General features: G+C 46.3%; 1 protein-coding gene across 2 annotated transcripts in view; it reads right to left on the bottom strand.

Annotated features, from left to right (window-relative positions):
• Positions 1–16,118, bottom strand: part of LOC121293238 (transcription factor E2F7-like) — a 36,330-nt gene extending 20,212 nt beyond the window's left edge. Inside the window, exons 1-8 of one of the 2 annotated variants that reach the window (XM_041216095.1) lie at positions 15,979–16,118; positions 15,215–15,313; positions 12,909–13,193; positions 7,478–7,646; positions 6,213–6,512; positions 4,299–4,460; positions 2,628–2,765; positions 1,338–1,517 (exon numbers count right to left, since the gene is read on the bottom strand). In XM_041216095.1, the coding sequence (XP_041072029.1) occupies positions 1,338–1,517; positions 2,628–2,765; positions 4,299–4,460; positions 6,213–6,512; positions 7,478–7,646; positions 12,909–13,193; positions 15,215–15,313 (1,333 nt within the window). In that variant the 5' untranslated portion in view covers positions 15,979–16,118. The remainder of the gene's footprint in view (positions 1–1,337; positions 1,518–2,627; positions 2,766–4,298; positions 4,461–6,212; positions 6,513–7,477; positions 7,647–12,908; positions 13,194–15,214; positions 15,314–15,978) is intronic. The other variant, XM_041216096.1, reaches the window with a different exon arrangement.
• Between the last annotated feature and the right edge of the window lie 1,206 nt (positions 16,119–17,324).

Genomic DNA, 17,324 nt, shown 5'->3' with positions numbered 1-17,324 from the left:
TATTTTGCTTTTTGTACCTGTGCTGACATGATGGGCTGAATGGCCTCATTCTAAGGCACTGAATTTCATTCTTATACCCACTTACAGATGAACTGAAGATACTTTTCTAAAGGTCACTTGACAAGCCCCACCCTATATAAACTCTAATATTCCACCCCCCCCCCACACCACTACACTATCCTGCCCAAGCCCCACTGACCCCCCCCCGCCCCTCCCCACTGACTCACCCACCCCCCCACCCCATCCCACTGACACCCCTCACCCCATCCCACTGACACCCCCCACCCCATCCCACTGAGGGTCCAGACTCCCCCCAAAAAGCTTTGGAAGTGAGGGTGTAATTGAAGTTTCAAAACTGAGATTGGTAGATTTTTGTTAGGTAGATTACAAAAGTAGGGAGGTCATGCTGGAGTTGTATAGAACCTTGGTGAGGCCACAGCTGGAGTACTGTGTGCAGTTCTGGTCGCCACATTATAGGAAGGATGTGATTGCACTGGAGGGGGAGCAGAGGAGATTCACAGGATGTTGCCTGGGATGAAACATTTAAGTTATGAAGAGAGGTTGGATAGACTTGGGTTGTTTTTGTTGGAGCAGAGATGAGTGAGGGGCGACCTGATCGAGGTGTACAAGATTGTGAGGGGCATGGACAGGGTGGATAGGGAGCAGCTGTTCCCCTTAGTTGAAGGGTCAGTCACAAGGGGGCATAAATTCAAGGTGAGGGGCAGGAGGTTTAGGGGGGATGTGAGGAAAAACTTTTTTACCCAGAGGGTGGTGTAGATCTGGAATGCACTGCCTGGGAGGGTGGTGGAGGCGGGTTGCCTCACATCCTTTAAAAAGTACCTGGATGAGCACTTGGCACATCATAACGTTCAAGGCTATGGGCCAAGTGCTGGTAAATGGGATTAGGTAGGTAGGTCAGGTGTTTCTCACGTGTCGGTGCAGACTCGATGGGCTGAAGGGCCTCTTCTACACTGTGTGATTCTGTAAGGGGATTAAGGGTTACAGAAATATGGCAGGTGGATAGAGTTAAGATGCAGATTAACTGTGTTGTAACTAAATGATGGGGCAGGTTTGTGGGGGGTGGGGAGGTGGTGAATGACCTACTGTTCCCAAGACAATGCTGCATCTCACCACATGGCCCTCATGTACTTAGGATCCACAATGGTCAGTGCTTATGGAACTTGGGGAAAGTCAGATCAACTGAGCACAAGCGACATCATTGGCAATTTACAGGGGGTGTTCAAACCCATGGGAGTTTGAGATGGTGGGGAGAAGGGGTTGGGGGCAGATGAGTCCAGGTTATCACTCATTACTACAAGCCTTATACAGAAACTAACCTTTTTGAAATTTAGCGGGGCTGCAAGGAGCTGACTGGGCTTTGCACTGGCTGGTACAGGAGCCCGGAGTATGGATTGAAGACGGACACTCTAACCGCTCCTTTGTGTTCACTGTAACTGGGAAGCCAGCTTCTGCAGAACTTGCTGATGCTGATAATGCAGCGGAATGATCCGGAATACCTACACAGAAATCAAGAGAAAGTTTCATTCCAACATATGCCTGGAAAGAAACGACTGTTAGAAAATTACATCAACAGCTTCTAACAATTTATATAACACCGTTAATAAAAAACACCCCAGCTGCTCCATAGGAGCGATCATCAACACCGACCACATTAGGGGATATTAATCAGGTGACCAAAACCTTGGTTGAAGAGGTTGGTTTTGAGGAGAATCTTAAAGGAGGAGAGAGGGAGGGACAGAGAGGTTTGGGGAGGGGAATTGCAATGTTTAAGGCCAGGGCCAGTGAAGACAGGGTCACCAATAGCCGAGTGATGGAAATCAGGCGATGCAATTAAATAGAGATAATGAAATAGTCATATTTGCTGTAATGCATTTTGATTTGGGGTTACTGAAGCTAACTGATTTACACAAGAGTCGAGGTACATACAGAGTCCCCCGAACCTGCTGACAGTCCTGGGTCTTTCCATTCAGCAGCCAGGTTCCCATAGGAAATTTGAAATCTGAGGATAACAGATTTTCTGTTAGGTTTGGTCACAGTGAACGATGGAGTTAAGATACAGATCAATCAATGATCTGATTAAATGACAGGATAGGCAGGAATGGCCTCCAGCTGCTCCTATGAAGTGGCCCAACAAACCACTCAGCTGTACGAGGGGGTGGGCAACAAACGGAGGCCTGGTCACTGACACCCACCAGCACAGTAAAACCGTCAGAAAGAACACCAACATTCTCAGTGACTGCCCAGGGTCCGCAAGTCAGCCTCTCCCCTGGTGGCCACATCCAGCCCCTCCCCTGGACAATGACCTTAGTGAGTAGGTGGGTGGGGAGGACAATTTACTGTATGGCAACAAGAAAGATTTTAATTTTATTTCCCTGGCCACTCTGCAATGTTCTGTTAATTCAGAATCGGCATTCTGGAGCATCTCCTGTGTGCAGCTCGGTTACATGTTCAAACAGAGAGAGCTCTGCACATTGTCCGTGTTGGATTTAGCAGGGAAAAGCCCTTTAGTTCCTGAGCGAGGAAACGGGACAAGATGTCAGCTCCCACGTCGTAACTCGATCCAGTGTTTGTGACATCACTAATACGCAGTGTTGAGTAATGCTCACCATCAGGCCCATGGGGACGGACAGGCCCAACCCACTTGAATGCAGGCTTCCGACCCCTCTCTTCAGTCACATGGACTTTCTTGATGAGTCCCAAACTAGTCAACACGTTGGCAATGTCATAAAGCCTGCGGATTTTAGCTGAAAAGGAAAACAAATGAGAAAGGTTGGTGAAGTTTTAACAGGGAATATTCACTGATCAGCAGCCAAGAAATCACATCATCTCCTTGTAGAATAGACAGAGGGGATTTCAGAGAGATGGGGAGAATTCACACAGGCCTTTCAGTGTGGGCAGAGTCAGGCAGAAGTCACTGTATTTCTATAGGATGTGGTAGCACAGCAGAGTATGGACTGGCTGAGATTCAAACTGAGGAATTTTAAACTGAGGATCTCTTGAGAGTTCATGAGTTCAACAATTTTAGATCATGAACTCTCTCCTCCATCCCCATCCCCTTTCCAATCCCCCCTTTTTTTTTCAATAATTTATATAGATTTTTCTTTTCCCACCTATTTCCATTATTTTTAAATGTATTTCCATCCATTGTTTTATCTCTACCTTTTAGCCTATTTCGATTCCCCCCCCACCCACCCCACCCCCACTAGGGCTATCTGTACCTTGCTTGTCCTGCTTTCTACCCTTAATTAGCACATTCCTTAGATAATATCACCACCATCAACACCTTTGTCCTTTTGTCTGTGACATCTTTTGGTTATCTCCACCTATCACTGGCCCTCTATCCAGCTCTACTTGTCCCATCCCCCCTTAAACCAGCTTATATTTCACCTCTTTTCTATTTTTCCTTAGTTCTGTTGAAGAGTCATACGGACTCGAAACGTTAACTGTGTTCGTCTCCGCAGATGCTGTCAGACCTGCTGAGTTTTTCCAGGTACTTTTGTTTTAGATTTCCAGCATCCAGAGTATTTTGCGTTTACGTTCTCTTAAAGGTACATAGCACTCCACTTCACCACACCAAGGGTTGTGTAAGCTCAGTGAATGAATATATTCGAGGCAGAATTTGATTTTTTTGAACGCTGAGGGAAACAAGGGATTTGGGGATCAGGTGGGAAAGTGGAGTTTGAGATAATAGATCAGCCATGATCCTCAGTATTGCCCTGAGAGTCAGCAATTCTCTGAACTGGGATTTGAACCCATAATCTCCTGACTCAGAGACAAGAGTGCCAGTCTTTGTTGAGCGAGAAGAGAGGGAACTTCACTGTGTTTAACCTCAGTCCATACTTGCGATGGCCAATGTCAGAGGAAAAGGCCAGAGATTGAGATTGCTCACTTTGAATGAAATTGTGCTCAGCTCATATAAAACAACAATTCCTGCAGTCCAATTTACAAACTTAACTCTACTTTTAATGTGAGTTCAACACAGGAAATTCTGGAAAGAAGATAAAAGATATTAAAGTGCTAAACAGAATTTATGTTGAAACACAAAACACAAACACTGTAGGGAAAAGCTCAGCCAAATCTAGGAATCCGAAATAGAAACAGAACGCTGGAAATACTCAGCAGGTCTGACCGCATCTTTACAGAGAGAAACAGAGCTAATGTTTCAGAGGGATGATAGTTCCTCTCTCCTCAGATGTTGCTGAATCTTTTCCTACATTGGGCTTTTAACTTTAGGCTTCCAGCAGTAATGCTGAGAACTTTGCTTTTGTTTCACTTACTTTTAAACTTGCTGTTATCGGCCGTGTCCTGCTGACTTTCTTCAATGAGGATTTTAGCAGCGATATCAAGAGCAACAGTTTTGGGTTCAGACACAAGGAAAAGCATCACAAACTTCTCACTCATGATGCGCAGAGACTTGTCTTTCCTGCTGTTCATAGCTGCTGAGAAACAATAGACAGCACTACTAGGAGGTAAAGAACAATAGCTTCTAATTCTTTAGATTCTGCACATTTATGTCCATTAAAAAATTTAATACTTTCAAATTCCATTGGAGAGGGCGGCGAGTGGAATCGTCTTCATCTCCAACAGATGCTGTTCACTGAATAGCCAGAAGGGAGCAGCAGAGTACAGCACAAGACAGAGCCACTGCCAATCGGCTCGCTGGGCACCTTCACTTTTATTTAACACTGCTCAGTGCAAACTGGGACCTAGAGACACCTTGAACACCAGCACCAGACAAATCTGGGACTCAAAAGCTGCTTGGCCAGCAACCCGTTACTACTAACATTTTTTTTGGAAAGACTTGCATTTCTATAGTGCATTTCACCACCTCAGAAGTACTTTTGTTTTGAAGTGCAGTCAATGATGTAATATAGGAAAGACAGCATCAATTTGCACACAGCAAGCTTCCACAAATAGCAATAAGATAAGAAGCTTGAGCACAAAAATAGGTGGGAAGGCAAGTGGTGAAGATGACACACAGTCTACGGGGGGTATAGGCAGGCTTAAGGCAAAAACGTGCCAAGTGGAATATAATGTAGGAAGATGTGAGGTTATGCATTTTGGCTGGAAGAATAGAGGAGTTGAGTATTATTTAAATGGAGGAAGACTGTAGAAAGCTGCAGCACAGAGGGATTTGGGAGTCCTTGTGCATGAATCCCAAAAAGCTAAAAGTTCAGCAGCTAATAGGGAAGGCAAATGGAATGTTGGCCTTTATTTCAAAAGGAATGGAGTATAAAAATAGGGAAGTCTTAATAAAACTATACAAGGCACTAATTAGAGCACACCTAGAAAACTGTGAACAATTTTGGTTTCCTTACCTAAAGGAAGATATACTGGCATTGGAGGCAGTCCAGAGAAGGTTCACTAGGTTGATCCCGGGGATGGAGATATTTTCTTATGAGGAGAGGTTGAGTAGGTTGGGCCTGTACTCATTGGAGATTAGAAGAATGAGAGGCGACCTTATTGAAACATATAAGATTCTTAGGGGGCTTGACAGGGTAAATGCTGAGAGGTTGTTTCCTCTTGTGGGAGAGTCTAGAACCAGAGGGCATAATCTCAGAGTGAGGGGTCACCCATTTAAAACAGAGATGAGGAGGAATTGCTTCTCTCAGAGGGTAATCAATCTGTGGAATTCTTTATTGCAGAGAGCTGTAGAGGCTGGGTTGTTAAGTATATTCAAGGCTGAGATAGACAGGTTTTTAATCAGTAAGGGAATCAAGGGTTATGGGGAAAAGGCAGGGAAGTGGAGTTGAGGATTATCAGAACAGCCATGATCTCATTGAGTGGCAGAGCAAACTTGATGGGCTGAATGGCCTACTTCTGCTCCTACATCTTATATGTTTCAGTCACAAAAGTAAAGCAAATAAAGCACACGCTGGGAATCTGAAGTAAATTCAGGAAATGCTGGAAATACTCAGTGAAGCAGGCAGATGTGAGACAGAAAGAGAATCAGTGGATATGGGACTTGGGCAGGAAAGTGGAGCTGATGTTGAAGATCAAGTGGGATCTCATTGGATGATGAAGCAGGTTTCACGGCCCTGACTCCTGTTCCTATTTCAATTCTAAGAGATTGTGCACAGCGACAGAGATTGCACAGGATAAAAGCAGCAATGCCGGGTACTGCTGTTTAAACCGAAAGAGTTTGGAAGTCAAACCTTTATCAGGTTGCATGGCTGCACAGTAAGTCTTACCTGATTTATTCTCAGCCTCCACAGACTTTCCTTCCCTGCTCAGCTCCTGGCAGCTGGTCCAAGGTTCCTGGGCTGGCTCTCTCTTCTCCATTTCCTCTCCAATGAAGTCTAGTTCTTTGTGATGGATGTAGGACAGCTGCTCTGCATACCTGTGCTGCTCTCCACGTTTCTTCAATGCGGCTAGAGTCTGCTGGAGACCGAGCAGTCCATGCCAGGAATACTGGTTCTTTGCCAACCGGCTGACCAGTTGAAGAGACTCCAAGACGTTCACAATGTCGTAAATACGTCTGCGTTCCACTCCTATAAAAGTAAAATTCAGAATCACCCCAAGAGAGTTAAACAATAGCTCAAACCCCCATAAACCAACCTGGTGACTGCAGAATTTGCTGTCACAATAATAGTGAGGCTAATGGTGCCCACCGGTTATTTCTCTGCAAACAGTGCAGCAACTTCAGGCAAGCAGATCCAGTGTTAAATGTCAATAGGCAAAAGCTGCTACACAGAATCAGCATCGCACGGCCAAACTTACATTGACAAGCACCGAGTGGCAGGAAGTTCCTGTATTTGCATAATGGACACAAACACTAGCCTTTCAACAATGTGATAGTAGTTAATGATGGTCAATCAATCATAATGAGTATTAAAAATGAACTATTTACAAGTGTGGAGTCTTAGCCCTTCTGGTTTTAAGGCTTCAGAGATTTTTTTAAAATGTAAAGTTTTAAATTTGTTTTTCTTACTGTTCCTTTCTTACTTAATATTAAATCTTCCCATTCTAATTTAAAATACAGACTTGAATTTATATAGAATTTTTTATGACTTCAAGGTATTCTAAAGAGCTTTACTACTATTGAAATATGTCTGAGCTATGGGTCACTGTTGTAATATAGGAAACACACCAGCCATTGTGCACACCACAAACTCCCAAACAACACTGTGATAATGACCCAGATAGTTGGTTTTTATTGCTGTTGATTGAGTGATGACGATTGGCTGGGACAACATTTTACTTTCAGTCCTTGCACTGTTAATTTCCTAATCTTTCAATCTTAGTTACTCCTTGTTCGCTCAAATCCCAGACTCCCCTCTGCTGCTACCAGTTCAAACTAACAGTAACTGTGCAAAACTGGTTTGAGATGAAAGGTGAGGTCTAACTAATGGTAAACGTTAGATTTTCCATTCCAACGGCAAAAATCTGGCCCAATATATTCCCCCCACCCAACTTTCTTCATTCTTACCCCAGTCCCCCTTCACCACGAGCTCACCAAGTTCAGTTGCCACTTCATCCAGGGAGATCTCTGTTTTCTCGGTTGAAATGGGATAAATCGGATAGCGGGCAAGGAACTTCTGGCAGAGAAGGCCCAGGCTTTTTTGCTTTCTGCTTGGCCTCTGCTGTTCAAATTCATCTGTGACACCATCATCGATCGCACCAAGCTGTAGGTAAAATAAAGAAGCTGTTTGTACTTCAAGAGTCCCACCATCACCCTCTCCACAACCATACAATTGTCTGTCAGGAGCTGCTTTTCCTTCTCACAAACTCTCATTCCAGCCAATAAGGAAAGGGCGATGAGGCTGAGTCTCTCCATCCCGGAGAAGAGAAAGGACAGTGCTGATCAGATGGGGGCTTTTACAATAATGCAGGATTTGATAGGGTGGACAGAGAAAAGGTTTCCACTTGTGGGGAGCCCAAAAATAGGGATCATAAACTTTGGATTTATTAGTGACTATCCTATTGGGAATTCAGGAGAAACTTTACCCAGGGAGTGGGGGAAATGTGGAACTCGCCACCACAGAGGCATGGCTGAAGTGAAGGTATTTATCTAACATCTTTGAAGTACATGAGGGAGAAAGGGATAGAAGGATATGGTGATAGGGTGAGGTGAAGAGGGATGGGAGGAGGTTCATATAAAGCACATGTTAATGGCTGGTTGAATATGTTGTTAAACATACACAAGTGATGGTCATTCTTTGACTAAGAACTGAGAGCAAATACAAAGAAAGGCTGCTGGAACGCTGGGCTAGAAGTCAAGGGGCAGAGATTTGTAATACTGTATCTTGTAAATAAACCTATGAGGAAAAGATCTAAGTCCTGTTTCCTGTTTCACTATCTGGCTTGGATCCATTTAACAGTGTAAACAAGATGTTAGATGAACACAAACTTACTGATTATTTACTTTTATTAATGAAGTGAAACACAGATAATCAAACCCATTCTCATGGCCCACACTGCAAACCAATCCAGAAGGGAAATGAGATTCTTTATTTATTTTTTCTTACCCAGTGAGTTGTTGTGATCTGGAACGCGCTGCCTGAAAGGGCGGTGGAAGCAGATTCAATAATACCTTTCAAAAGGGAATTGGATAAATATTTCAAAATGGAATGTGAATATGGATATGGGGAAGGGATTAATTGGATAGCCCACACAAAGAGTCAACACCTCACCCTATCACCATAGCCTGTGTCTGATAGTTCTGAGTGTAAAGCTGCAGGATTTCATAATCCAGGTCCAGAAGGATATGCTGCTCATTGCATCTTGTGCACCAAATAGGAAGCAAACTCATTTTCTTTAATTTGTTTATGGGATGTGGGCTTCGCTGGCTGGGCCAGCATTTATTGCTCATCCCAATTGTCCTCGAGGTGGTGATGGTGAGCTGCCTTCTTGAACCACTGCAGTCCATGTGAACTATCATTTTTGTAGCTGTTCTTATGAAGAAACGAATTAGGAGCAAGAGTAGTCCACTCAGCCCCTCGAGCTTGCTCCACCATTCAACAAGATCATAGCTGATCTGAATCTAACCTCAACTCCACATTCCTGCCTACCCCCGATAACCTTTCACCCCCTTGTTAATCAAGAATCTATCTAGCTCTGTCTTAAAAATATTCAAAGATTCTGCTTCCACCGCCTTTTGAGGCAGAGTTCCAAAGGCTCAATACCCTCAGAAAAGAATTCTGCTCATCTGTCTTAAACGGCTGACCCCTTATTTTTAAACAGTGACCCCCCCAGTTCTAGATTCTCCCACACGAGGAAACTTCCTCTCCACATCCACCCTGTCAAGTCCCCTCAGGATCATAAAGGTTTCAATTAAGTCTCCTCTTACTCTAAATTCCAGTAGATACAAGCCTAACCTGTCCATCTTTCCTCATAAGACAATCCACCCATTCCTGGTATTAGTCTGGTAAACCTCCTTTGAACTGCTTCTAACACATTTACATCTTTTTTTAAATAAGATCACTCCTGTACACAATACTCCAGATGTGGTCTCACCAATGCCCTGTGAAGCATAACCTCCCTACTTTTGTGATCAATTGCCCTCACAATGAATGATAACATTCTATTAGCTTTCCTAATTACCTGCTGTACCTGCATACTGACCTTGTGATTCTTGCACTAGGACATCCAGATCCCTCTGAATCTCAGAGCTCTGCAATCTCTCACCATTTAGATAATATCCAAGTCATTTATATAAATTGTAAATAGTTGAGGCCCCAGCGCTCATCTGTGACACACCACTCATCACATCCTGCCAACCAGAAATAGACCCATTTATGCCAACTCTGTTTCCTGTTAGCTAACCAATCTTCTACCCATGCCAGTCTTAACTCCTATACCATGAGCTTTTATTTTCTGCAATAACCTTTGATTGGCACTTTATCAAACGCCTTCTGGAAATCTAAGTACAGAACATCTACCGGTTCCCCTTTATCCACAGCACATGTGTCTCCTTCAGAAAACTCCAATAAATTGGTTAAACACGATTTCCCTTTTACAACACCACGCTGATTCTGCCTGATTGTCTTGAATTTTTCTAAGCACCCTGCTATAACATCTTTAATATTAGCTTCTAACATTTTCCCTATGACAGATGTTAGGCTAACTGGCCTGTAGTTTCCTGCTTTCTGTCTCCCTCCCTTTTTGAAAAGAGTTACATTCGCTATTTTCCAATCTAATGGAACCTTCCCAGAATCTAGGGAATTTTGGAAAATTAAAACCAATGCACCAACTATCTCACTAGACACTTCCCTTTAAGACCTTAGGGTGAAGTCCATCAAGACCTGGGGATTTGTCAGCCCGCAGTCCAAACAATTTGCTCATTCCACTTACTTGGTGATTGTAATTTTCCGAGTTCCTCCCTGCCATCCCTTTCCTGATTTACAGCTATTTCCGGAGGTTACTCGTGTCTACTGTGATGAAGACTGAAGCAAAATACCTGTTTCATTTGTCTGCCATCTCCCAACTTCCCATGATCAGTTCCCCAGATGCACTTTCTATAGGACCGACACTCACTTTGTTAACTCTTTTCTAATTTAACTAACTATGGAAACTCTTACTATCCATCTTTAAATTAGCAGCTGGCTTTCTCTCATACTCTTAACCTTACCTTCCTCATTAATCTTTTAGTCATTCTTTGCTGTTTATAGTCTTTCCAATCTTCTCACCTGCTATTGTTTTTGTGTAATTATATACGATTTTCATTAAGTTTTTTTTATTCATTCATGAGATGTGGGCTTCACTGGCTAGACCAGCATTTATTGCCCATCCCCAGTTGCCCTTGAGAAGGTGGTGGTGAGCTGCCTTCTTGAGCCGCTGCAGCCCATGTGGTGTAGGTGCACCCACAGTGCTGTTAGGGAGGGAGTTCCAGGATCTTGACCCAGCGACAGTGAAGGAACGGTGATATATTTCCAAGTCAGGATGGTGAGTGGCTTGAGGGGGAACTTCCAGGTGGTGGCGTTCCCATCTATCTGCTGCCCTTGTCCTTCTAGATGGTAGTGGTCATGGGTTTGGAAGGTGCTGTCGAAGGAGCCTTGGTGAATTCCTGCAGTGCATCTTGTAGATGGTACACACACTGCTGCCACAGTATTTGTAGATGTGGTGCAAATCAAGTGGGCTGCTTTGTCCTGAATGGTGTACAGCTTCTTGAGTGTTGTGGGAGCTGCACTCATCCAGGCAAGTGGGGAGTATTGCATCACACTCCTGACTTGTGCCTTGTAGATGGTGGACAGGCTTTGAGGGGTCAGGTGGTGAGCTACCAGCTGCAGGATTCCCAGTGTCTGATCTGCTCTTGTAGCCACAGTATTTATATGGCTAGTCCAGTTCAGCTTCTGGTCAATGGTAACCCCCAGGATGTTGATAGTGGGGGATTCAGTGATGGTGATGCTATTGAATGTCAAGGGGCGATGGTTAGATTCTTCTTGGAGATGGTCATTGCCTGACACTTGTGTGGTGTGAATGTTACTTGCCACTTGTCAGCCCAAGCCTGGATATTGTCCAGGTCTTGCTGCATTTGGACGTGGACTGGTTCAGTATCTGAGGAGTTGTGAATGGTGTTGAACATTGTGCAATCATCAGCGAACATCCCCACTTCTGACCTTATGATGGAAGGAAGGTCATTGATGAAGCAGCTGAAGATGGTTGGGCCGAGGACACTACCATAAGGAACTCCTGCACTGATGTCCTGGAGCTGAGATGACTGACCTCCAACAACCACAACCATCTTCCTTTGTGCAAGGTATGACTCCAACCAGCGGAGTGTTTTCCCCCTGATTCCCATTGACTCCAGTTTTGCTGGGGCTCCTTGATGCCTCACTCGGTCAAATGCTGCTTTGATGTCAAGGGGCTGTCACTCTCACCTCACCTCGGGAGATCAGCTCTTTTGTCCATGTTTGAACCAAGGCTGTAATGAGGTCAGGAGCTGAGTGGCCCTGGCAGAACCCAAACTGGGCATCAGTGAGCAGGTTATTGCTAAGCAAGTTTCACTTGATAGCACTGTTGATGACCCCTTCCATTACTTTACTGATGATGGAGAATAGACTGATGGGACAGTAATTGCTTGGCTTGGGTTTGTCCTGATTTTCGTCTTTAGCTTTTTTAAGTTAGCCTGGGATGGTCGGCCCTCCCCTTAGATTTTTCTTTCTCATTAGAATGTATATTGTGTATTCTGAAATATCGCTTTAAATATCTGCGACTGAACCTCTATTGACCTATCCCTTAACCTCATTAGCCAGTTTACTTTAGCTAGCTCTGCTTTCACGCCCTCATAATTGCTCTTGTTTAATATACTAGTCTTGGAAGCACTCGTTTCTCCCTCAAAATGAATGTAAAATTCAATCAGATTATGATGGCTGCTACCTCCTACCTCAGTAGGAGTTTATCAATTAATCCTATCCCGTTGCTCAATTTGAGACATTGGGAGTGACATGTTCAGAATCAGCCACATCGCTGTGGGTCTGGAGTCACGTGTAGGCCAGACCAGGTAAGGACAGCAGATTTCCTTCCCTAAAGGACATTAGTGTAGTAGGTGGGTTTTTAAAACGACAATCTGGTAGTTTCATGGCCACTATTACTGAGAGCAGCTTTTAAATCATTAAATTTAAATTTCCCAGCTGTCATGGTGGGGGTCTGAACTCAGTTTGCTGTGGTCATTAGTCCAGGCTTTGGTAGATTACTGTCATCAGGATTCAAGTGAGGGGGGGTGATGCAGGGATGACGAAGGGGAAGGGATGGCAGGGGGAGGGGGATGAATGGGGGGGGGGATGGCGGGAGGGGGGTGGGGGGGGGATGGAGGGAGGGAAGGCCAAGTGCCAGAGCTAGAGCTAGAGCAGCTAAGGCTGGAGGAGGAGGAGAGGCCATGGCGGTGGGATTTGAACAGGGGGATGGAGAGGGAACGAGCAGGCTCAGTGAAGCGAGAAGCCTGGTACCTGAACACCACCACCGACGCTTCCGAGAGTCTCGTTCTCAATCTGGCGGAACAGCTCCTTCTTCCTCTCCCTGTCTCTGATGTCCGGACTCGCTGCGCTGATCAGCATCTTCAGGTTTGCGGTGGGTGACCAGGGCTCAGGAGATAACTTGTCGGTGAGTTTAACGGGAGTGACCGGAACTCGATCTGGGGTGCAGCACTTGCGCCACGAGAGCACACTCGGCGTCAATTCGTTTTTCACCGGGGTTTTGGGTGATATCCTCTTCGGTTCCATGAAGAGATTTTCCTAAACCAAAAATAAGAGATTCACAAATCACCTGATCAAGGAGAAACAACTCTACCCTTTGTATTATTAGCCAAAGACAAGTCCACTCCACCATTGGTGGCTGTGCCTTCATCTCCTTGGGCCCTTAGCTCTGGAATTCAACCCCTAAATTTCTCCCCTCTCCTTTAAAATTTACCTCTTTGACCGAGCTTTTGGCCATCGGCCCTGATGGGGGGGATCTTGTGGAGGTGACAGGTGGTGGGGGTGGTTTGTCTGCCAGCTGGAGAGCCAGTGAAAGTTCCACGTTACCTCTTTTCACAACACCTTGTCCCACTCAAGCCAGTAGCAGCCGCTCGCCCAGGAGCAAGGACCCTGGGGGATGGGAGATCCACCCATCAAAAACCGTCAGCCAATCAGAGGCTGGTAACTCCACTGACAGCGGCATCGCCGGGAGACGGAGGCTGCTGCTGCCAATAATCCACCCACCAGAGATCCAGGATAATCGCTGGATTCCAGGCCAAGGGCAGGGGGATCGTGGGGGGCAGGGGGATCGTCTCTCCGCAAGCCACCCCATTTCTGATGCCAGGTGCCTCTGAACGAGGGACCACCCCACCTACCCACCACAGCCCCGCACGGGGTTTACTTGTGGTTAGCCCCTGACGCTACTGGGTTAATACCAACAGTGGTGGCACTAGATGAGGCACTGAAGTGGGCATTAACTGCCCATTTAAGGGCCTCGATTGGTAGTGGGGTGGAAAGTCTGCCCATAGGTCATCCTAAGGCAGGGTCCCCACCCACCACCCTCCCAACTGGTTAAACGACTCCCCTACACCAACTCACCATGGGGAACAACACAGAATTTTACCCTATATCTAATTACATGGCTCGGTGTCAAACTTTGTTTGAAAACGCTTGTGTTCAGAACCTTGGGATGTTTTATTACTTTAAAAGGTGCTATATAAATGCAAGCTGTTGTAACAAATTAAATTTTTGGCACAAAAGTATTTACTGCGCATCCAAATACTTTTGCTGCAATTATCAGTCACTGTTAAATGGCCAGTTGGAAAACACATGCTTGTGAGAGGCCAATTTGACTTTTCCCCACAATGTACATCACAATAATTCACGCAATCAGATAGTACACATTTTAGTCCTAGTCTTTTCAAAGTTGGCACTCGTTAATAAATCAAAACACAGTGGACACAATTTCCAAATCCCTCTCATACTACCTCATTATTTTGGTGGGTTCTTAGGGGGTTTGCCAACAGTTACGCACCAGCTAAACAGAGAACTGCACTGTGGTGTGAGCAGTGGGGCAGTTCTCCAGAGTTACTCCCAAATACCAGAATTCAGGAAGAACAGACCTGGAGGGAGCTCTGGGCAGGGCAGATTTCTTTATTATTCGTTCATGGTACGTGGACATCGTTGGCTGGGCCAGCATTTATTGCCCATCCCTAGTTGCCCTTGAGAAGGTGGTGGTGAGCTGCCTTCTTGAACCGCTGCAGTCCATGTGGTGTAGGTACACCCACAGTGCTGTTAGGGAGGGAGTTCCAGGACTTTGACCCAGCGACAGTAAATTTGTACAACAGCTGTGGAAAAAAATCAGGAAGCACCTTCTCAGACAAAGGGTAGTGGAAATCAGGAAAAGGCTGGGCTGTTGGGAGACAGTTTGGAGTTTTGGATACTGAGATTGATCAGTTTTTGTTGAGGGAGCAAAGACAGGTAAATGGATTTGAGACACATCAGCTAGAATCTAACTGGATAGTGGCGAGCTTGAAGGGCTGAATGGCCTCTTCGTGTTCCTGTGCAGCAGGCTAGAGGGGCTGAATGGCCTCCTGTTCCTGTAACAGTTGAAGCCACAGGTATAACAAAAAAAACACAGACAATGCTTGATGCCAAAATTACCTATAATACTGGGAAAGGTCGGGTTATTGACTAAACTACTGATCTGGAGGGTGAGTATCTGACCTGCTTTATATACCCTCCGTGTTAATTCTAAATAAAACTGATTGAAGGAATCGGCAGATTAACAACTCCTTTACCTTCCGAGCTGCCCTCTTGTCTTCACTGAGCGATTCTGGCCAAGTGTCACATTTTCCTATTCGTGGACTCACGAGATCCTTCAGTTTCAAACAGCTCATCTAGAAAAAGATGAAATTAAAACACAAACACACACTTTAAAAAGTCAAACTCATTCTTAATTCAATAACCGTCACTTGGGCACAGGATGGTGAAGTCTTCCTGCTCCAATTCATTCCCTGGTGTAGGGAGAGTTGACGCAGGCAGGAGCTTTTGGGAATATTCACATTCCCATTTTCCAGCACCAGCCAATTCCTGCCGAAATCTCCAGCAAACCTTTGGAAAAATCCTTCTTTCCCCCTCTAATATCAATCGGATTTTGTTTTTTTTTTAAAAAAAAACCCCACTACCGCGTTTCTCTGAAATCCCCGCCTTAAATGTTACTGGAAAGTCTAAAGGGCTGGATCATTTTTAACCCCTTTAAATTAATGTTTAAAATTGGCGCAAAGTCAGAGGGTCGAGCCGCACGGTGGACGGGCAGGGCGATTCCTGAAGGAACTCCGCTCAGGAAGGATCATTCCCAGCGGGTCAGGGATTTCAGAGCCTCAGCAGCGAGCGGAATCCCCAAGTGTCCCTGTCCCTGAGTCTCAATGAGCTTCATTCTTCACTGCGATCCCCAAAATTAAACCAATTACAGGAAAATCTAAGGAGAAACAGCTGGACACAGGAGGACAAATGGTTTTATGTGAATAGTTCTGGAGAGTGTTAGTGACTGAATTGGACTCACCTTTGCCGCGGACTGGGACTTGCAACAGGAATTCCAACTAATTATAAAATCTGCAATGACTGCATCCCATCCAATTCCCAACCCTTCTCCCTGTGCCCGACCTCTTCCTGTCTCTCTCTCTCTCTCTCCCTGTTTCTCTGTCTCTCTCTATCCCAGTGTCTTCCCCTTTTGTCTCTCTCTATCCCCTTTTCTCTAAGCCCCCTATTCCCTCTCTCTGCCTCTCACTCTATCCTATCTCTCTCCCCATCTCCTCCTCCGTCTCTGAGCCGCGGAATATCGAAAATTCTGGCGCGCTCCGATATTCCAATGACGTCACGGGTCCGCCGGCCAATGGGATTCAGAGGCAGGGGATACATTCCGAGCAGGTGACCAATAGCGTTCGAGCAGCCGGCGCATTTCCGGGTTTGTTTGGCGCGTTAATCGGCGGGAGAAAAGAAATAACCAAATAGAGGGAGAGGGATAGGGAAGGAGGGATAGGTAGGGAGGGAGAGAGAGGGGGTGAGGAGGGGGGGAGACAGAGTGGGATAGGGTGGGCGGGAGGGGGATAGAGAGGGTTTGACAGGGAGGGAGGTGTACAGGGAGAGGGAGGCGGAGAGGGAAGGAGGGGGATGGAGAGGGAGGGAGGAGAATAGAGAGGGATAGGGAGAGTAGGAGATGGAGGGGGATAGGGAGGGAGTTGGATAGGGAGGGAGAAAGAAGGGAAGGAGTTGGATAGGGAGGGAGGGGGATAGGGAGAGAGAGAGAGGGAGGGGATAAGGAGGGGGATGGGGAGGGAGGAAGCGAGAGAGGCGGAGGGGGATAGAGAGGGGGAGGGATAGGGAGAGAGGGAGGGATGGGGATAGGGAAGGAGAGGGGGGATAGAGAGGGCGAAAGGGAGAGGGGGAGGGAGAGACAGGGAGGGAGATAGAGGGGGATATGGAGGGAGAGAGAGGGCGGGGAGAGGGATAGGGAGGGAGAAAGGGAGAGGGAGAGGGAGAGAGAGAGGGATAGGGAGAAAGGGAGGGGGAGAGGGATAGGGAGTGGGGGGTGAGGGAAGGGAGAGGGAGTAAGAGGGGGAGTGGGGGAGAGAGAGATGGGGGGGGGCGAGTGGGGGTGGGGAGTGACATGGGGGAGAGGGAGGGGAGAAAGAGGGGGCAGGGGAGAGGGAGGGACGGGGATAGGGAGGGAGAGTGGAATAGGGAGGGAGGGGGAGGGAGGGGGTGGGAGGGAGAGGGGGGGTGAGAGGGAGAGAGAGAGGGACGGGAAGGAGAGATAGGGGGATGGGGAGGGAGGGAGGGAGAGTGGAATAGGGAGGGAGGGGGAGGGAGGGTGAGGGATGGGGTGGGAGGGAGAGGGGGGGTGAGAGG

This window comes from Carcharodon carcharias, chromosome 21 (assembly GCF_017639515.1).
Source record: "Carcharodon carcharias isolate sCarCar2 chromosome 21, sCarCar2.pri, whole genome shotgun sequence".
Lineage (NCBI taxonomy): Eukaryota > Metazoa > Chordata > Chondrichthyes > Lamniformes > Lamnidae > Carcharodon > Carcharodon carcharias.
The sequence above is the reverse complement of the archived record's forward strand: the minus strand, read 5'-3'. Positions and strand labels throughout refer to the sequence as shown.